This window comes from Hibiscus syriacus, unplaced genomic scaffold (genome assembly GCF_006381635.1).
Source record: "Hibiscus syriacus cultivar Baekdansim isolate YM2019G1 unplaced genomic scaffold, ASM638163v2 tig00111779_pilon, whole genome shotgun sequence".
Taxonomy (NCBI): domain Eukaryota; kingdom Viridiplantae; phylum Streptophyta; class Magnoliopsida; order Malvales; family Malvaceae; genus Hibiscus; species Hibiscus syriacus.
The window spans coordinates 1,572,323-1,595,127 of record NW_024063176.1 but is presented as its reverse complement, the minus strand read 5'-3'; the positions used below and the strand labels follow the sequence as shown (position 1 = coordinate 1,595,127).

Here is a 22,805-nt window from a genome sequence, read left to right as displayed (position 1 = left end):
GCATCATTCAAGATAAAACACAGATGGGGCAAGTTTGTAGTACGTGAAAAACCTCAAAAAGACCACACTCCTAGCTAGATTAGGAAGCTTCCCATTCATCCATTTGTCTAATCCAACGAACTCGAATATCCTTTCAATCAGGACGCATGTACTTACAGTCGATAACGATGCTCCCAAATTCTCGTGGAAGAAACAGCACCTATAATCTCCTGTGCGTCTGAGTAAACGCCAGCCAGCAAATGGTGTCTTACCATTGTAGAGCCACGGCCACTCTTGGAGTGAAAAATCCTGGACTGTGTGCGACCCCAGCGACCATGAATACGCCGCTCATGTTACGGACTATAAAACCAATACGTTGTCGATGTTCTCGGGCAAAATTTGTTGTCTACTCAGCAGTTCCAAAGAGCAGTTGGACCAACATCATTCGCCGAGGACATAGCTGGACCTGCCAATCTTTCAAATATCGCAGAGAGGTGTAATGAAAGCTGGTGAAGACTGCACATTATTATTCCATATGAACTATTTCCTTAACATGGATTTTATTAGAAGTTATTAAAATTCGACTCCCATAATTGTTGAATTATTTATTTAAGCTTACCTTCTTTCTTTTTGTATCACGAAGTACATAAACAGAAATAGAGTTTGATAAATTATAAGTAAAAGATATAGATGAACGTATCAACGATGTCCATTGTGTAAGAGCATGTGCGGTAGTGTCTGTCGTGTGCCGAATAGAACAAACTTTAATAAAATTTGAGGTTTATCAATTCTTATAAGCAATGATTGGCGATGACATTAACGTTTTAATTATATATATTTTTAAAAATATTATGATTTGATTGCAACTTATTAATAATAGAATAATTTGTGGTGTAATTTACACATGAAAATTATGCACGTGACGTGGATGTCGTATGAATAACATATTATACTTCATACAATCGTTGAGATTTGATGGCACAAGATTCAATTGAGTGATTGAATTATAATTTTTAAAATATGATGATTTAATTGTAAAATTACTAATAATAGAGTGGCATGTGATGGAGTTTAACAATAAAAAGAAACATTTTCGAGGGACAAAAACATGGGGAGTCGGTATGGTCCTCGCCTCTTTCCATCCCCCAATTTTCATTTCCTTCAATTTTCTTTAGAATTTTCTCCACAACTTTTCTCTTTCATCCGCCAAACCCTAACCCTAATCCTCAAAATCCCCCCTCATCTTTTATTCATCTCTCTAATTAAACCCAGGCTTCCTTAAATTTCTTCTGGAAATAACAATTTCCCCCATTAATTTCAAATTTCTAATAAATATCTTCCATGTACAAGAAACTATCAAATGATTGAATTACTGGATTTTCCTCTCAATTGTATGGGGTTTATGAAATGCCTGAGCTTCGAAAAGGAGTCTGTAGAGGCCGCGCCAAGTTAGCGCTGCCGCAGCAACCAGAAGAAGCGGGAAATCAAACGAGACGGAGGAATCGAGGTCGGAAACGTGCGGCTGAGGTTGTTGAGATAGGTAGGCCGAGGACGAGGTTGGCGGCTAAAGGATTGAAGGGGGAAGACAATCCTCAGGTCGTTGTAGCTGCAAACGTAAGCGAGGGTCATAATTTTAATCATCAGGTGGTTGTGATTACGGAGGGAGGGAGCAATATTGTGAGGAAGGAGTTGGTGAAAGTTGATCAAGAGAAGGGGGTTGTGATGGGGGACGATAGCGGTGGGTTGAGTGCTAACAAGGCTGCCGGACGGGAAGAGGAGGGGAATACTGCACCTTTCCCGGAGAGGGTATGCTTGTGGTTTTGCCTTGTTCTTCATTTTGTTTCTCTTTTGTTTTATGAATTGGTTTGTTTTATTGTTGAAATTATTGTTGTCTTTGGAACTTGCTTCTCCAATAATTTTAATGACAGCACCCTTTCATCTTTTTATTCCTTTATGTTTGTGTGATTGCTGTCTGGTAAAAATGCTGAGAGCCAATTAATACCAGGCTATTTGTCTACTAAACTGTGTTTAATTATATGAAGTGATTGGTTTTATTAGCTGAATGAATGTTAATTATATGAACTGTGTTTAATTATATGAAGTGATTGGTTTTATGAATGTTTTCCCCAAAATGAAAAGTCTTTTTTTCTCCGTTCTGTTTTTTTCTTTCTTTCTGGTAATAATTGTTTTCTAGTTCTGTAATATAAGTTTTCAGTTTATTTTGGTTAATGAGATTTGTTTTCCTTTTAACTTTGAAGGTTCAAGTTGGGGGATCTCCCATGTACAAGATAGAAAGAAAGCTTGGTAAAGGTGGTTTTGGTCAGGTGTTTGTTGGAAGACGTGTTAGTGGTGGAAATGAACGAGCAACAGGTTCTGCGGCCATGGAGGTAAACCATCTTCAACTGTCTCAAGCCGTAGAAAGTTCCATATAATCCTAATTCTTGATATCAATATAAGTTCTCTTATCATTTTTGCATTCTTCTAGGTAGCTCTGAAATTTGAGCATAGAAATAGCAAAGGCTGTAGATATGGTCCTCCTTATGAATGGCAAGTTTACAAGTGGGTAGCTGTATTTCCTTCTTAGCCTCTCTGTAACATTTCTAAATTATATGACTATCTGATACTGAGTGTTGAGTTTTCGATAAACAGTGCTCTTGGTAGTAGTCATGGAGTTCCCAAAGTGTACTATAAAGGAAAGCAAGGAGATTATTATGTGATGGTATGATCTGCAGCTTGTCTTTCTATTTGTGCATCTATCCTAAATCCTTCGTTTAACTTTCACTTGTGTATTTTCAGGTTATGGACATTTTAGGGCCCAGCTTATGGGATGTTTGGAATTCTTCAGGGCAAACGTAAGTGACCTGTCTTTTCTACCTTGTTCAGACTACCCCCTCTCCACCCTGCCCATGTTTTTTTTGTTTGCTTATTGTCTTGTTCAGAAATGAGAGTCAAAATATACTGAAGCCCTTTATTAAGCCCAAGGACCCTCAAAATACTTTGAAAAACTTAGAAAAAAATGAATGTACCCATGTCGAACACACAACTGCATCCAGCGCTCCCACTCATGTCAGACAGAATAACAATTGTTCACAGTTTCTTCCATCAGACACAATTCAAAGAAGCAAAAGCACTCCCTTTTTGTTATCGTCTTAAGAAAATGTATTCAAGTTTTTCACCAAATTTGTCACTTCCTTATGGAATATTTATGCCTTGCAATCCTTTGCATAAGCAGATAAGTGGACTCTAACATGGAATAAGCCCACTAATCTTGGATATAAATTTTTGTTCTCAATTTCACGTGCAGGATGTCTGCAGAAATGGTAGCTTGTATAGCAGTAGAGTCCCTATCAATACTAGAAAAGATGCACTCCAAAGGGTATGAATGCTGGTTTCCATGAAAGCTCTATAAATCTATAATATTGGTTTCATCTAGTTTTCAACACTTTTTTTGTCTTTGTATCTACTATCTTTTGATCTGAATGTTGATCTTATGTAATACAGTTATGTGCATGGGGATGTTAAGCCTGAGAACTTTTTACTTGGTCAACCATCCACACCACAAGAGAAGAAGTTGTTTTCTTGTCGATCTTGGTTTAGGTAAGTAATTTATTTTGTCCCAACAGTATCTCTTTATGTTTTGATTTGAGGTTCTTTTTCTTATGTTTGATCTACACCATGACATTGCAGCAACAAAGTGGAAAGATAGCAGCAGTGGACTGCATGTTGATTATGATCAACGTCCTGATATGTTTCGGTGTGTATAATGTTTGTCTAGTTGGAGAATTGTTTCTGATAAACTCTTTTGCTGATATTGCTGTGTTCTGTAATTTTATTATTCATCAGAGGAACTGTTCGATATGCAAGTGTTCATGCGCATTTGGGAAGAACTGCTAGTAGAAGGGATGATCTTGAGTCACTTGCATATACACTCGTATTTCTACATCGAGGCCGGTTACCATGGCAGGGGTATCAGGTATGGCTGATATAATTAATTGTCACAGTGAGTTGCTTATCAGACACTTGTTTTAGCTTTCATTACTTATTTTGTTTGCTTATTCTTTCTCTTGCTTTCAAATTAAGGGTGAGAACAAATCATTCTTGGTCTGCAAAAAGAAAATGGCTACATCACCTGAAATGCTTTGCTGCTTCTGCCCTCCTCCACTAAAACAGTTTCTTGAGATTGTGGTGAATATGAAATTTGACGAGGAACCCAATTACTCCAAACTAATATCGCTATTTGAGGTGTTGATCGGACCGAATCCAGCTGTAAGGCCAATAAACACAGATGGTGCTCAAAAGGTATTTATGTGTACTAGTTTTTGTTTTCAAGAGTACTGCATGTGATACTTTTTATTTATATAATTAACTAATGATTATAAATAAAACTCCAATAATTTTACGGTATAAACATTCTAGAAAAACAATATTCATGATTCATGAATGTTTGGTAGATTATTTATCAGGTAGGCCAAAAGCGAGGTAGGTTGAACATTGACGAAGAAGAAGATCAACCCAAGAAGAAGGTTCGTCTTGGTGTTCCTGCTACACAGTGGATTTCAATCTACAATGCAAGACTTCCAATGAAGCAGAGGTATTTTGGAGTATTGTCTGCATGTACACCATTAGGAGAAAAAATGTTCATATATGCTTTTCCTTGTTTGATGTTTTGATTCAACTGTTGGTTATCATACAATTAGGTATCATTACAATGTGGCTGATGCAAGGTTGGCCCAACATGTGGAGAAAGGAATGGCAGATGGACTGCTAATAAGCTGTGTGGCATCGTGTACCAATCTTTGGGCACTAATCATGGATGCTGGAACTGGTTTCACAAGCCAAACTTATGAGCTTTCACCTTCCTTCTTACACAAGGTGACGTAATCCTATTATAACTAAAGTGTTTATGATAAGGAATGACTTATTCTTCCATGTATACAGGAGTGGATCATGGATCAGTGGGAGAAGAACTATTACATTAGTTCTATTGCTGGTTCTAACAGTGGAAGCTCCCTCGTCATTATGTCCAAAGGTCAGTTGGTATTCTGGTTTGTCTAAATTGTCTGATGAAGTTCGGGTTTTGATGGATAAGGCAAAATCGAAAGGTCTGCATTCTAGATTGATGGATGTACCAATTTAGTTCTAAACCTTTTTTTACAGAAACCTGAATGGTATATCTTTGTAGGCACCCAATACACTCAACAATCATATAAAGTCAGCGATTCTTTCCCCTTTAAGTGGATAAACAAAAAGTGGAGTGAGGGCTTTTCTGTCACCTCAATGGCGACTGCTGGAAGCCGATGGGGTGTTGTTATGTCTCGCAATGCAGGTTTCAGTGATCAGGTTTGATCTCAGTTGCACTATAAATATTTGAATTCATGTTAAATTGGAAGTCAATACGATATCGACGGGTCAAAAAGTAAAACACAAGGATTTAGGCTAATTAACCACAACTTCTAGTAAGTTATTCTTGTGGAACCGAACTCTAATCATAAAAGTTTATTAGATGTAAAACGTTAAAAAGCTCTTATTGTATTTTAATCATCATGGGTTCACATCAGTAATGCCTGAATGTTTTGTTGAGTATGAATTTAGTCCGTCTATCTCATCTGCACCCGCTTTCTTATTAACTTTTGTAGGTCGTGGAACTCGATTTTCTCTATCCAAGTGAAGGGATCCACAGGCGTTGGGATAACGGTTATAGGATCACATCGACAGCTGCAACTTCGGATCAAGCTGCTCTAATCTTGAGCATCCCTAAGCGCAAACCTGGCGATGAAACTCAAGAAACTTTACGTACGTCGCAATTTCCCAGCACACATGTTAAGGTAACATGATCTCTGATACTTGATGATCTGCAATCTATATCAACTTATCAATTCTAATTACTGCTTAAATCCATACGATGATTATGAATGTATATTAATTTCATGTGAGCTTTGTTATTCTGTGTAGGAAAAATGGGCAAAAAATCTCTACCTTGCTTGCCTATGCTATGGAAGGACTGTATCATGAAATCTGTACCAATGGTGGCAATTTTGTGGTAAAAAAATGGAGTTTGTTCTCTCTTCCCCTGCATATTATCTCTATCTTTTTCCTTTTTTGATGTTCCATCTGTTAATTATGTATCAAGTCCTTGTAATATTGAAAAGTTGCAATTTGGTTCTAATCTAGTTTATTTTGTATTGTAAAATACAATTGTTAACACCTTTTACCATCTACTGTTAAATATGCTGTGTTGCATACACATGGCACTGACGTGTAATATTTTATGATATAATTATGTACAATTAAAATATTACTAGTGTTTACATATTGTGAACCATTTTTTTTGGAGTTTTTTTTAAAGTTATCAATTCAGTTGGAGCGAGTGCAAATGTATTTCTATTATGAAAAAATAACCTCAGTGACAAAAAATATCTTATAATATACGATTTTAATCAATTTTTTTGGATTTGTCAAAATGATCAATTAAATCGTAATGCGATTGATAATTCGCAACGTGATCTCTGGTATCGCAAATTAGTTTCTAGATTTGCAACGCGAACTTCGACTATCGCGTTGCGATTTATTCCAAATTTGTTGCGATAGTCTAAGTTTGCGTTGCGATTTATTACAAATTCGTTGCGATAGTCTAAGTTCGTGTTGCGATTTATTCCAAATTCGTTGCGATAGTTCAAAATCGCAACGACTGGTGGTATTGCATTTGTTTCTTAAGAATTTTCTCTAAAAAGATAATATTCGCGCGGACGTGTCAAAGACACGTATTACCACGACCACGAGAATAGACGAGACGAGACGGACGGCAGCGGCGACGCGCGAGAGTCCCCCTTGTTCTCTATCACTCAACAAGTAAGTAGGAAAGCCAAGCCTTAAATACCATTCCCAATAGTATTTCCAATACTATGTGGGATTGAGCATTACCAACACTTGTTTACAATACTATGTGATTATTCAGGAAACAATTAACAATCATGCACCTTAAAACAACTAAATCAGCAACCAATTGCATTAGTATTATACGATTAAATATGTCATAATTAAAAGTCAATCTATAATCAATCGCGATTATTGCAATTTTAAGCAAAACATTCAAAAAAAATTGCATCACTCGCGAGAATAAAAAAATTGTTATCGTACAATTACAATTAATTGAAAATAAATTAGAATTGCATGAAAACTAAACGAACCACAAATACTTTTCATACAAATACTAAAGTCATTAACTATAATTCACAAATAATATCACTATTTAAGGCTCAATCCCACATAGTATTGGGAACAAGTGTTGGTAATGCTCAATCCCACATAGTATTGGAAACACTATTGGGAATGGTATTTAAGGTTTGTCTTTCCCACTTCCTTGTTGAGTGATAGAGAACAAGGGGGACTCTCGAGCGCCGCCGCCGCCGTCTCGTCTCGTCTCGGATCGTGGTCGTGGTCGTGGTCGTGGTCGTGGTCGTGGTAATACGTGTCTTCGACACGTCCGCGCGAATACTATCTTTTTAGATAAAATTCTTAAGAAACAAATGCAATACCACCAGTCGTTGCGATTTTGGACTATCGCAATGAATTTGGAATAAATCGCGGACTTCGACTATCGCAACGAACTTGGAATAAATCGCAACGCGAACTTCGACTATCGCAACGAACTTGGAATAAATCGCAACGCGAACTTCGACTATCGTAACGAACTTGGAATAAATCACAACGTGAACTTCGACTATCGCAACGCGAACTTCGACTATCGCAACGAACTTGGACTATCGCAACGCGAATTTGGACTATCGCAACGAATTTGGAATAAATCGCAACGCGAACTTGGACTATCGCAACGAATTTGGAAAATCGCATTGCGATAGTCGAAGTTCGCGTTGCGATAGTTGATGTTCGCGTTGCGAATCTGGAAACTGATTTGCGATACCGAAAATCGTGTTGCGAATTATCGATCGCATTGCGATTTAGTTGGTCATTTTGGCAAATCCAAAAAAAGTTGGTTAAAATCGTATATTATAAGGCATTTTTGGTCACTGAGGTTATTTTCTCTTTTATTATTTATGGATTGATAGCTAATTTCTCCTTTGTATTAGATCTCAATTTGGTTAATGAACTTTGTACTACCAGTTTGTTTATCATTTTGCCCCATGTTAAAAAGATGACCTGACCTAATTAAAATATTTACTTTTAAGAAAACCATAAAAAGGTCAAAATTATCATTTTATCGGCAACAAATAACAATAAATGATACAAAAAAATATATAGGACCTTGGCATGCTAAATTAAACTAGAATGATTAGATCCTAAATTTCAATATAGGAGAGGGACTAAAACCATAATTAGACCATTGATATTTTCCACCTGATAAACCAGCAATTTTTGGCTACTGGGAACTCTATGCAATCTAGACTTGCTACTTAACGCATCTATGTATTTTATACAACGTTCATACCTTCTATTTATTGCAAAATTATTTAGGATGCGATTGGTGAAAAATTATTTAGAGATTTACTACCTTTGTTATAATTGATTAGACGCTTTTCCCTTTTAATTATGTAGGGTAAACCATATGTCCAATCTTTAAACTAACAAAGATTCTCAAATGTGGCTTTCAACTTTAAGAAAAGTTTAGTTTAATCCTTCAAACTTTGATTTTCTTTCAATTTGTTGAACTTATATTTTGATATAACAACTTAAGGGCAAAATGGTTTTGGATTTGATTGAATTTGTTCAAAGTTTTCAAAAATAATTCAAAGTCTATTAAACCAGAATTTGAACACAAAACAGTTTTCTAAGTAAGTAATACCGATATGGTCCCGATACCAAAGATAAGAAAAATATTGATATTCTCTTAGTAGTATCGATACTACATGTTTTCCAAGATGTTCATATTCCATAATGCAAAATTAGTACAAATATTCAAGGGGTATCAGTACTACTTTACATAGTGATATCGATACTGTGAAATCCTAGTATCGATATTGGTCAAACCCAATAGTCTTTAACGGTTAGTGTAATTAAATATTACAAAGGCAGTACCAATACTCCTAACCCGAGTACCGATACTCCCTATTCTGGACAGTGTCTTTTTGTAGAAAATTAATCCTGAACGACTCCAAAACAACTCCAACGATTATAAACGGTCACAAACTCATTTCGACATATAAAAACAAGTTGATGACACTTGAAGAATGTTACAACATATATCCAAGCAATATAAATCAAGAGAAAAGTTATTCTAATCTTATTTTCCACTTTTTTCTTGTACATAATGTTTTGAGCTTAATTGCAAATCTTTAGGTTTCTTTCTTGTGAGCTAAAATCTGTAAACACGTACCTTGTGAGGTTTATTTGTTTACTTCTTTTATCCTTTTGTAAAAAAAAAGAGTGGTTCTATCTTAGCATTTGAAAAAATAAAGATTTTTAAAGGTTACTCTTTAATCTAGAAAAAGAAATAACAAATTAGTGAATTTGTTAGAAAATACTTAGTGCAGAGCTAAGATAGTTTATGTAGACTTGGTTGAAAAGTCGAACACAATAATTCTTTGTTCAAATTTTACTATTATTTATTCTCTGTGCCCAAAATTTTCAAAAGGCAATTCATCCCTTCTTGACAACTTTTTCAGTTGATTTTTGAGCTTCAATATTCCTAACACAATTGACACTAAATTTTCAAAAATCAAATGTTTTTTTAAAATTTGATTAACTTCGTCAAAACTTCTAATCTAAACCATTAAATGCTTTAGTAAGTTTGTATCAACATTAGATACCGTTATTTATATGATTGAGTTTTGAAATGTGTGTAATTTTTAGAATTCTTTTCTTGTAGTGTACATGTCATGTTTTGTACGAGTATGTAGATAATTCTATCGCCCTTTTCGATCTAGATGGAAGAAAAAAAATGTGTAAGTGCAAAGCTTATTTGTGTTCTTTTTTATGTAGGTTGATGGTAAGACCAATGATAAAACAACCAAGAGGATTGAGATACCCGTTTACTAGCATAGAAAAGGTACAAGGACAAAGGTTCAGCTCGTAAAAGCTCAAGATAAAGAACTTAAGTTGGAGCAACATGACCGAACTATGGAGCAAACGAAAGAGAAAAAGAATGCCTTGGAGGCGTAAGTGTTAAAAAACTTTGAAAAAAATATTTTTAGGTGGATTTTTTTATATTTAATATTATATCTAGAATTATCTATAGAAGAAAAAAAATATTTGTTAGATGATATTTTTAATATTTAATATTATGTCCAGAATTATCTATAGAAGAATCTAGTTATTTTTAAGATTAACAATTAAGATTTTGACATGTGTAACAATCTAATAGCTACTAAAATCTATATATAAGAATGAGATTTAATATTGTTGTAATGTGGAATAGAGTGATAAAGAGTATAAAAAATACGACTCAAAGAAAGTTTAGTTATATATGAAACGAATAGACCAAGTAACATAACTTTGAAATTAATTGACTAAAATCATATTTATTTGATTTTATATTACATTACAAAAGAATTTAATCCAAATTATTATAAAAAATGATAATATAATTGGAAATGAAACCAATTAACTCAAGCATGCACAACATGTCACAACCAGCACAGTTACTTGGAACTCAAACAATAGTTTAATTTATTAATATCTTGTAACCTTTAAAACTACATCAATGAAAGGAAAAATTTCTCGCACAATTGAAGAAAACGACAGCTATAGGTTGCAAGTTACATATCTTTTAACAAAAATGCATGCAAATCAAAACCTAGAAAATCAATCTCCGTAAAGAATAAGCATCACAATAAGAAAAAGAAAGCTCCCTGTCCAGAAGATGAGGCTTTTTTAAAGTCCTCAAGAACGAGAACAAGGACATCATATGAATCATTGCAAAATTGATGAAAGTGCTCAACATGAGAAGAAGTCAAGCATCAAAGGCACTCACTGCGACAAGAAACCCTAAAGCTCAAGAATCCCATCAAATACAATGGAACTCTAGCAACGACGAATGATAAGAAGACGCTTTTGGAGTCCCAACCCTTATGCATAGAGGTGGAGTAGTCGAAAATTTTGGAATGTAACCAGTTCATGATGAGACTTGTTAATACGATTTACATATGAATAAAACAAGTCATTTTTTGTTTATGTTATAAACAAGCTCATATTATTAAATGTGGGCACTATAGCAAAATAAGTTTTTAGCGGTGTTTTTCTGTCATATAATGGCATTTTTAAGCATCACAAAAAATCCTCCTGACGCTAGAAAGAGCGCCGAAAGAAGTAACGCTAAAACAAAACCGCAATAGTTAGCGGCGTTTGTAAATATAAAACGCCATAAAAAGTCAAGGTCTATTGCGACATTTTAAAAACAAACGCCGCTTGTTGTGATATATAACATTTTTTGTTTTCAAAACGACAATAATTACCTTGTCTTTAGTGGCATTTGTTCACCTAAACGCTGCTATAGGTTGTGATCTGTAGTGAAGTTTTTTACCACACACGTCGATACTGAATATGTATATAGTGGCATTTGTCTTGACAAATACCGCAAATGTGTATGTCAATAGTGGCGTTTTAGTATCAAAACACTGTAAAAGATCGTGATTTGTAATGGCTTTTTTTACAAACACCGCTAAACTTAATTGGTTTGACAGATTTCATTTTCTGCTTTGTATTACTCAAATTTAATATCTTGTAACATTAACCTATAACAAAAAACTTGAAATTTAATTACGACATGTATTAAATAAAAGGGTAAAGTATAGTAATGGTCACTGAACTTTTCTAAAGCTTTCATTTAGGTCCCTCAACTTTTAAAATTTACAATACAATCCCCCAATATTTAGTTCATTTGCAATATGGTCCCCGAAGTAACCGGCCATTTTATGTCATTACACTGTCGTAAGCACGTTTGCAATATGGTCACTGAACTTTTTAAGCACTTGCATTTAAGTCCCTCAACTTTTAAAACTTGCAACACAATCCTTAATATCATTCTAAACCCCAAATTCCTTTTCGATCTCAAATTTCCTTTTTTGCTTCTCTCTTCTCATTTCCAGCGTAACTTTTTAGTTGGGGATGCATGAGAAATTCTAATCTAACTTTGAATTTTGTGGAGGTGTTGACTTGAATAAGGGTCCATTGTGAGAAGACTCGACCAATGGACTATCGGAACCATCAACGATTCAAGGTGTAATATTAGATACAGGTCATCTCATGTGAAGTATAGATGTTCGATGAAATGCTTGTGAGAAAAAAATAGGGTTAGAAATACAGAGTTGACAAATACTACTAAGATGAACTAAGTATAATTGTTGAAAGTCACCAACAAAGCTGAAATTATTTTGTATAAATGACATATAATAATTTCTTCGTTTAATCCTTGTGGTTAAATATTTTCCAATAGATGATCAAATAGCGCATTCACCTCTCAGTCTCTTTTGCAACTCGAAAGGCATCATGACAGGGTCAAGTAGCTGCTCCAAATATACTACCCTGTCACGATGCCTTTCGAGTTGTGTGCATGCATAATTGTCTTCTAAAATTATAATTCAATACAATTCAACTGTAAAATTTCCAAAACATGTAAAAAAATTCAATTCGTTCACGATATATCAGTCCCATAATCAACATGAACTTATTAAAAAGAATATGAGCTCACATGACGCCGAAACCTACAGGTCGGATCAATACAATTCCCAGTAAACTAGTATCAACAGTCTCTCGGATTGATCCTGGCGATTTCACTATGTCGATACTCACAACCAATTCTCTGATTTAAAGAAAAACTAAACCAGAAGATAAAAAAATAGCATAGGACCCTATTTCACTTATATTCTGATAGAATGAATATATTTCATAAGGAGTACTAAAAGTTTTGATTAAGAAGAAAGAAAGAAAATTAGATGGTTTTGATTCAAAACTAACACTGAATATCCAGATCATTGACATGCAGTTCCAGAAACTTAAAAATTTCAACAAAAAAACACACAATGCTAGCTGAAAATGGGAAAGTGCGAAAAAGGAAAAGCTTACTTCCGAATAGCCCAAAAGAGAAAATAAATACCTTCTTGCAAGTGAGGGGAGAGGCTAATAAATAAACGCAATCGGTGTTGCGTTCCAACAATTCTTCCTCTATTTTTTCTCTGTAAATAAAATGCTGAAATACAGAGCACTGCTTGGGTTTACAATTTTACATGGCGGAAAATTGAAGAACAAAAACCAAAAGAGAGTGCATGTGAGCGAAAGAGACTGAGAGGTGAATGTGCTGTTTGGAATTTCATTATATTTGATCATCTGTTGGAAAATCTTTAACCACAAGGATTAAACAAAGAAATTCTTATATGCCATTTATACAAAATAATTCCAGCTTTGCTAGTGACTTTCAACAATGATACTTAGTTCATCTTAGTAGTATTTATCAACTCTGCATTTCCAACCCCATTTTTTTCTCACAAGCATTTTATTGAACATCTATGTTTCACCTGAGATGACCTGTATCTAACATTACACCTTTAATCGTTGATGGTCCTGATAGTCCCTCCTGATAGTCCTTGGTCGGGTCTTCTCTCAATGGACCCTTATTCAAGTCAACACCTCCATATAATTCAAAGTTATATTAGAATTTCCTATGCATCCCCGACTGGAAAGTTACGCTGGAAATGATAAGAGAGAAGCGAAAAAGTAAATTTGAGATCGAAAAGGAATTTGGGGTTTAGAATGAAATTAAGGACTATTTTGCAAGTTTTAAAAGTTGGGGGATCTAAATGAAAGTGCCTGAAAAGTTTAGTGACCATATTGCAAACGTACTAACGACAGTGTAACGGCGTCAAACGGACTAAATGTTGGGGGATGTATTGCAAGTTTTAAAAGTTAGGGGACCTAAATGAAAGATTTAAAAAAGTTCAATGACCATTACTATACTTTATCCTAAATAAAAATACTTCATAACAAAAATAAATGAAAGTTTATAAACATTAAAGTGAAATATAATATAGTTATTCTCGATTAATACTAATAATATGATATAGTGGTGTTTATCACTAAAATACACAAAGTATGAACCTAAGTAATCATTTAAGATGCTTCCATGAAAAAAAATAAGATGATGACTCAACCATGCACATGAGATGCGAGTGCTTTATGCCAACTGCGACTTTAGAAACACGAAAGGGCATATGTTCTCAAGAGCCTTCATCCACTTGTTGTAGTCTCTCTCTCCTATTCTGCGCGCTTTCTTCCTCCTCATGACAGTATGGTGAAAAATACTCGGGTTCAACTGCTTTATTGTACATGTTAAGGCACAAAGCAATCCTGGACCGGAAGGCAGTTTGTAGGCTCATTTGTAGAATAAATGTCACCTGTCACTCTCGACACCATTCAACCATTTGCATGATCCAATGTAGTAACGAATAAGAGATACTGATTTTGCGTAATCCAGTCCTGATGACAATATTTCACAAGCGGACTACAAGGTTTTGGGTCTTGTCAGTACTGGTGCTAGAAAACTTCTCTGCAACACTTTAAAACAGCTCCAAGTCACCAATTCGTACAGCCTGAAAAGTTGAGCCAAGAAATTAATCCTTCTTTTTGAAATTAAAACCAAGATAAGCAATTTACTTTCTCTTTGAAAAGTTGCGTTGGAAGCTGTAACGGAGTTCAGGGTCAATCTCGAGGGTGTCGTCGTCGTCAATTTGGGAAGAGGCGGACTTGCGGCGAAGGACGTGCATTTTGGCGGTGGAGCCCGGCTGGCTGGTAACCTTGAGCTTGGCATCGGTGAACTTGTCTTGGTCGACTTCGACCTTCCACGGTGCTTTGCTATGACACATCAATGGTTGGTGCTCAATTTCACTGCTCTATTTCTTTGCTTATTCTTGGAGAGGAGTGAGTCGAGAGATTAGGGATTTAGTGTACCGTCCAAAAATAAAGAAGAGAGAAAATAGAAAATAAAGAAGAGAGATTAAAATAAAATGATAAAAGAAAAGAGAAGAAATGAAGAATCTGTCTCATGAAGTTGCTTTATTGTTGAGGATGGAGAAAGAAGGGATTAAAAAGATTCTAGGTTAACAGTGGAGACGGAAGAAAGACTAAACAATTTGTGGCGTTTGTTATTAAAAACGTCATTAAAGTATAACACTTTATGTAGCGGCATTTTTTAAAAAATGTCACTATAACCATTGATAGCAGTTTTTTACATAAACGGCACTAAAGTGTCGTTTATAACGGTGTTTTTCTAAAAGCGTCACTATATATCGGTTTAGCGCTATTCCCTCTAAAAGCGCGGCTAAAACCGCCTTGTTTTGCTGTAGTAGTGGGTGACCTTGAAAATGATTTACTTGTTAAAATATAGAATTAAAAAATAAAAGTTTTTTATTAAATAATTGTCACATCATGGGCTAAATTCAATACCTATTACGAGCTCGGTCAATGGGCCTGGAATTGCTCTCTTTGCGGCACACTCAACGGCCTATCTTCTCAAGCCAACTAATTCATGGGAGAGAACCCCTGGGACTGGTCAAGAGTTCGATAGTGCGTTAATGGGTGGTCGAGGTTTTGGTTCAGTAATGGAAGCTCTCTGCAATTACCTTGGGTCAGAATATGGAAATACATTGCATTAGGTATGCATGATAAGCATAGAGATTCTTCTGATTTCCAATGTCTTTATTTATTGGTTTTTTGGCATCATGAATATCTATGTAATGTGCTACATTATGTTGTATTCTCTGTACGTAACTGCAGCTAGAGTGTTTGCCTTTCTGTTGTCTTCTGATTTCCGGAGAGTGTTTGTCTTCTCTGTGCTACATTTCTCTGTACTAGAAAAGCTGCACTCCAAAGGGTATGAAGGCTGGTTTCCATGAAAGCTCTATAAATCTATAATATTGGTGTCATCTAGTTTTCAACACTTTTTTGTCTTTGTATCTACTATCTTTTGATCTGAATGCTGATCTCGTGTAATACAATTATGTGCATGGGGATGTTAAGCCTAGCCATTATCACTCACAATTTCTGAATGTTGTTCTTATGTAATATCTACTATCTTTTTTGTGTAGTTTTTCGATTTCTTTGAAAGGACATATGACCATAACCGGGACCAGTATGTAGAGCCGACTGAGCAACAACCCTAGCCATCATCACTCACAATTTACACACAAAAAACTTCAGTAAAGCTGTAAAACATACGAGGTGACAGCTTATTCAAATGAACACTCAAGCAACTAATATAGAGAGAAAATTAAGGTAAAGCTATAAAATATTGATGATATTATTAATTCAAAATCATATTCAACGTTAAGTTTGGTTTTATTTTTGTCATTTATCGTTAAAAAATTAATTGAATTGCTGACATGTTATTTTTTTTATTTTTTCAATGATTATTACATATCAGCACCGCTGTTAACTTTGTAACAACATGTGACCAAAATGAAATCAAAATTAAACGTTAGGTATGATTTTGAAAAAAAAATAGTTAGATGGCTAAAACAAAACAAAAATGATAGTTAAATACTAAACATGTAGTTTATTCTATTAAAAAATATAAATTAAATAATTTGAATTTTATCTAATCATATAAAAAAAATTGATCTAAAAATAAATAGGTAAATAAATTTAACCTCCTAATAATTGATAAAATAATAACATAGATGAGTCCAAGAGTATTTTTATTAGGGTAAACTACACAGTTGGTCACTAATGTTTAAATAAGTTTTCATTTTTCTCACTGAAGTTTCAAAAGTTACAAACTGGTCACTAGCGTGGCATTTTTTGGTCATCTTCTTCCCATAGTTTCGGCAACCAAAAAACCTCCTCCCACAGTTTTCATTCGTCCAAGCAGTGGTCACCTTAGTTGGGCATCCACAGTTGCAAAGTGGAACATCAATGGAATCTTCCATCTTCACAAGATTTCTTTTCTCTTAGAATTTTCATATATATATTTTTTTAAAAGAATAGAGGTATGAATGGAAAGCCCTAATAGTTTAGGGATTGAGTTTTTTTAAAGGAGAAGATGTGGTCGTTGAAGGCTTTTGGGTCTCCAACGTGGCAGTCAACCCAGTCCATGTAAGCAGTTAATGAGTCAGCTGTGTTTTTTGTCACGTGTGTTAACGGTTGTTAACGTCGAGTGATTAGTTTGTAACCAATCGATAACATTAGTGACTGATTTGTAACTTTTGAAACTTCAGTGGAAAAAACAAAAATTTATAGAAACATTAGTGATCAGTGTAATTTACTCTTTTTATTATTAAATAAAGATTCACATACAATACGAAAAAGGATTCTGTTACTATTTTTCAAAAAGGTAATCAACTTTATCCATATAAATCTTTTATATACTTGTTTTAAAATTTAAAAAATAAGTAGTATTTTAACTGTACTTATCTTCTTCTAAATAAATATAAATTTTATTTATCCAAAAGTAGGCAATGTGCTACAGATAAAACAATTCAATTATCCATTATACATCTCATCAACCTAAACTGAACAAACATTCTATACCAAACCACAATTTATACCCGATTCCACTCTATGCACCACTTTATTAACAGAGTAGAGCATGGATGTTTCATAGATAAATTGTTTAGAGATATCTTCCAGAGATATAATTTTTGAAATAATATATCGTTCACAATGACTTTAGCTTATATTATTCGGACGATTATAATCTTTCGATTAAATCTTCGATAGTCTTACATGATTCATGATCTATAGATAGTTGTCGTAATCACAAGTCTAACATCAATTATCTTATGATCGAGATATTTATATTACGTGAAAGGTGAAAAGAAAGTCTCCTTCTTAATTTAGATTGTCTTTTCTCTTATGCTACTTTTTTTCCTCCCTCTCCTCGCAAAAATCAATCAATTAACAATTGTTTCTATATCGATTACGATATCCGTTAAAATTGAAAGGAATAAACTATAAACGATAAATGCAATTCAGTTATTCTTCTGTATCTTTTAAGGATAATGATTCTAATAAAACTTTTCGGTTTTATGACCAAATGTAAACCATCAGTGGCTACATATATCAAACGAGTTCAGAAGTTTTACCATGTAATAATAGACAAAAATAAAATTCTTCTGATAAAAATTACCGGCGATTTATAGCTCAGCGGCACCGGCACATGAGAGAGAGATTGGGTTACTTGCTTAAGCGCTGCTCTAACCTGAAACATGTTGAGACGGCTCATGGGTTCATGGTGCGTACAGCCCTCGATCATGGCAATCTTCTTCTCAGCCAATTCATCGAAACGTGTTCTTCTCTGGGCCTCTCCGCCTACGCCCACTCCGTATTCGCCGTCACTCCCCAACACCACCGCCACACATACGTTTTCAACACCATGATCAAGGCGCTGACACTCTGTAACTCTGCCTTTGAGGCTCTCCTTGTTTACAAAACCATGGGAAAGGCGGAGTTGCAACCCGATTGTTACTCCTTTCCTTTTGCGCTGAAGGCGGTTGTCGATCTTCGGGCACTTAGTCTGGGTACCCAGATTCACTCTCAAACTACACGTACCGGGCTTGACTCCAATATTCACGTAGTTTCAGCTCTCATTCAAATGTACTCTTCGTGCGCATGCATTTTGGATGCACGGAAGGTGTTCGATGATATGCAGCTTAACTCCGTCTCTCCTGATGATGTTGTCGTTTGGTGTGCCATGATTACTGGGTATGTTAAGGTTGGCGATCCGGAAAATGCAATGGATTTGCTGGACCGTATGCCTCAAACTCAAACCATTGGCGCCGGACTTGTTTCTTGGACGTCAGTGATTTCAGGGTATACTCAAACGGACCGTCCCAACAAGGCCATAGCCGTGTTTCGCAGAATGCGGTTGAAGAATGTAGAGGCTGATGAAATAGCAATGTTGGCTGTGCTTTCTGCTTGTGCGCAGTTAGGTGCCATGCATATTCAATTGGGGGAATGCATTCATGGCTACATTCAGAAACGCGGATTCGATCAAATGGTTCCCCTTAAAAATGCACTGATTGAGATGTATTCGAAATCAGGCAATATAAGTAATGCATTGCAGGTGTTCGACAATATGACTCAGAGAACTCTTATATCTTGGACAACGATCATATCAGCATTGGCGTTCCATGGACTCGGAACACAAGCTCTTGACATGTTCTCTCGGATGGAAATAGCTCAAATTAAACCCAACGACATCACTTTCATTGCGGTCCTCTCCGCTTGCACTCATGTAGGATTGCTGGACTTAGGTCGCTACTATTTTGATGCTATGCCATACAAGTATGGAATTCAACCCCAGATTCAGCACTACGGTTGCATGATCAACTTACTCGGTCGAGCTGGTTACCTAGCAGAAGCGGTCGAACTAGTTAGCCGGATGCCATTTTGGCCGAATGCAGCTATATGGGGGTCTATTCTTAGTGCTTCTAATATTCATGGTGATGCTGAGGTGGGAGAGTTAGCTTTGCTAAATTTGATAGAGTTGGAGCCTTGGAATAGTGGGAACTATGCACTTTTATCTAATATATATGCTTCTTCTGGAAGGTGGGATAAGTCGGTAATGGCGAGGAAGATGATGAGGGACAAAGGTGTTCGGAAGATGTCAGGTTGGAGTTTCGTTCTGGTGAGTAACAGAGCTCATGAATTCGTTGCCGGAGATACATCACACCCTCAATTTGAAATTATACAAGGAACATTGTTCAACATGAACGAGCATATAAAAATTGCTCATTGTATTCCGGTGATCGAATTCAGTGGAATTCAATGAGCTTCTTGATTTTGATGGATGCATCTAGCCGAAATAGGATGATAAAAACTCAATTCGATTAAAAAAATCATTTTTCTAGTTATTTGAATCTCAGTAATTGGAATCAACTTGAATTTTTGTTTGAGTTGAGTAATTCGTGTCAAAAGATATAGTTTATTGCAATTAACTTACCAAATTCACGAGACAAGAGAACTGCTGCTCTTTTCCAAATTCCCGGCTTTCTCTATCACCTCCATAACTTGAAGGAACAGACTACAAAGAGAGAATGAAAAGCATAATCTTAGATTATTTTAGGATTTTGCTTAGATTTACTGCTCAGTGTCGTAAATCCGATGCAAGATTGGGGAAAAACGAAAGAAAAGTAGGAAATCTGTCAAAAAACTGCTTGACCACCCCAGTCAGGCAAGGTTGGCTGGGAACGATTCTCTGCGGTCAAAGGCGGCCATAATGACGAGACACCAGACCAGTAATAACGCTCCGATCACACAGTCTCGGTTCATCAGCCAGACTTAAAATCCTGACTCCTTAGAACTCAAAGATATAGAGGTACGAGCCTATAGAACAGATTCTGTTCAAGTAAGGTCACAGCCCTGCAGCGTCTGCTTCAGAATTAAATACCAGCTAGTTTTGTCTTTCCTTTCTAATGTGGGATTTTGTTGAGATCCTGGCTACAAGTGACATTTAATATTATATCATGATTTATCAAGTAATTTTTTTTAGATTTATAAATTTTATGAAGATTTATAAATTTCATGTGAGATAATCATAATCATATTGAATCATGTGATAATAATAACTAAAAAAATATAACAATAAAATTCATTCAAATATTTTAATTAATTCAATTTCTCAATTAGCTTATTTAATTAATTTAATTTATCTATTTAAAATTTCAATTGAATGAAAAAGATCAAGAGTTTAATTTTTTCCCTCTAAAATTTGAGGACTCCATATACTCGTTGACCTTTAAAAATGGTGATAAACTATGTATTTAGTCATTCAAAAATCATTTTGATTCCATTTTAATCATTCAACTATATTTTTCAAATCATGTCTAACGTCACGTTGTTGATTTTGTTTTGATCACCGACTTTAAAAAGTAAACAAAACTATCAACGTGATATTTTTTAATTTTCTTCAATGATAACGTAGTATTATCTTACAAAAACACGTTAGCATCATTGTTAATTTTTTAACGTAGAAAATAAACAACCCTCGTACAAATTTTAATTACCTACACACACCAAATATTTCAAAGAAGCAAAATCATTCAAAACTAACATATGAGCTGATTGTTGCAAAATAGACTGCAGATCATATTATTATTTCCTACGACTTACAACATCATTCACAAAACTGATAATAAAATGCGGATGGAATCCTTAACATGGATGAATAAACAAACATACGAAACTGAGTTCTGAATCATATTGCAGCAAAACTACTTATCTCTCGAAACCGAGCTCGTGGTGTTTGTTTAAGGCCATAGACAACGGTCTTGTGCAGTTTCAAAGAACGAACTCCTAGATACCATCAAGGACAAAAGCCTTATTACAACATAAAGACGCTCGGTTGCACCAAACGGACGATCAATTACCTTGTAAACTGTCACTGTAATTTTAAAATTTTATTTTTCAAAAAATATCAGCTGCTTCTATTTGCATAAAAAAGAATATACCTTCTTTCATATTTTGTTAATGCTTTCAATGTTAGAATCAAATCATAATAAATATGAAAACAACCAGGATCTAGTCATGCTAAATCATCAAGAATAAAATAAACTAGATTTATGGAAGCGTACCTGAATCCATTGTTGAAGATTATCTAGAAGGTTGAGATCTTGAAGATTGTCTTGGTTGTCATCTTCCAAGAATATAGAATTCTCTTCAGTATAAACTCTCTAAAGGGATAAAAGAAAATACGAGATAATCTATTTCTTGGGGACCATAACCCCTTTATATAGCTGATTTAAGAATCAGTTATTGTCTGTACTTATAACTCTGCCCCTCATCGAATTATAAATACAACTTTAATAGTGTCTACACTTTTATTTCCATGACACTTCTAATACCTTGTGACTTTATAACATAATTGGCCACTTAATTTATGTCATATTTATGATAACATATAAATTAAAATTTGTGCTCATAATTATGGATTTTAATCCAACAATCTCCCACTTTGGCAACATATATTTCCTGATAAATGTATAACCTTATGAGCTCAAAATTTGTTATCATGCAATAAATATTCTATAACAATCTCGTCCATCAACTATATTCATATAGGATCAAAGCGACCTTTGTTATATCAATCATGACTAGATCCATCAAGGGTCACGTATACAAACACTGTCAAATGACATAGATCAATCATGGAGTGTAGCATGAAAATTACATGCAATGTGAATCGTACATTTCTATTTTCAACTGGTCCTCTTTAGTGAGATCAAATTTTACTAAAACCAGAGTGTGGATAAACTAAAACAACTTTTATTTCTACAGAAAATAACCTTCAAATAAATATCCTCAAACTGAAGTAATTGAAATTGTGTTTACAACCAACGAGCATTTAAATTACAAATTCCCACTAAAACTGAATATCCTTAAATGATATTACACACACGTGAGTAGTGTGCTCATGAAAGACCTAGGGTGACAGTTCCTTAATAAGCGCACAATAATGATTTGTACCAATATGCTCTATAAACACATAACCAACTCTGTATTTTCTTTAATAATCAAAACATAATGTTTATGTGATTAGACTTTAAGGTGTTTCTGTTGTATATGGAATAAATGATTGCAATTGTGTTGTCACAAAATAACTTAAGTGGTCTTTTTTATCAATCCATAATTAGCAGTTCATGTGACAAAATTTTGCATCCATGTTTCAATAAATCGGAGTCCATAAACCTAATGATCCATACCCAAATTGCTTAAATATTTGCTTAATATCCCAAAATCATAAGCTACGACTGAATGCGTACAAACCTGAGTATACATTAAACTCTTCATTTATTTATAAAGTATAAGGAACCTTTTTGCATTTCCTTAGTTTCAAAAACCATTCTTAGAGACTGATCAAGAATAAACTTGTTTCCTTCAGCACT

The 22,805-nt window shown here is 34.8% G+C and overlaps 1 protein-coding gene, 1 non-coding gene and 1 pseudogene across 2 annotated transcripts; 2 read left to right on the top strand and 1 right to left on the bottom strand.

Annotated features, from left to right (window-relative positions):
- Positions 1-1,172: 1,172 nt before the first annotated feature.
- Positions 1,173-6,207, top strand: LOC120170337 (annotated as a pseudogene).
- An 11,824-nt stretch (positions 6,208-18,031) lies between these two features.
- Positions 18,032-19,719, top strand: LOC120170278 (pentatricopeptide repeat-containing protein At5g56310). Its single transcript, XM_039178253.1, has one exon. The coding sequence runs from the start codon at positions 18,080-18,082 to the stop codon at positions 19,691-19,693; it is 1,614 nt and encodes a 537-aa protein (XP_039034184.1). The 5' UTR covers positions 18,032-18,079; the 3' UTR covers positions 19,694-19,719.
- A 341-nt stretch (positions 19,720-20,060) lies between these two features.
- LOC120170490 lies at positions 20,061-20,279 on the bottom strand. The gene has a single exon (XR_005520764.1). It is a non-coding gene; the product is annotated as a small nucleolar RNA U3 (small nucleolar RNA).
- Positions 20,280-22,805: the final 2,526 nt, after the last annotated feature.

Excerpts from the sequence above, each read along its gene's own strand:
- LOC120170278 (XM_039178253.1), top strand. The coding sequence starts at position 18,080 with ATGAGAGAGAGATTGGGTTACTTGCTTAAGCGCTGCTCTAACCTGAAA.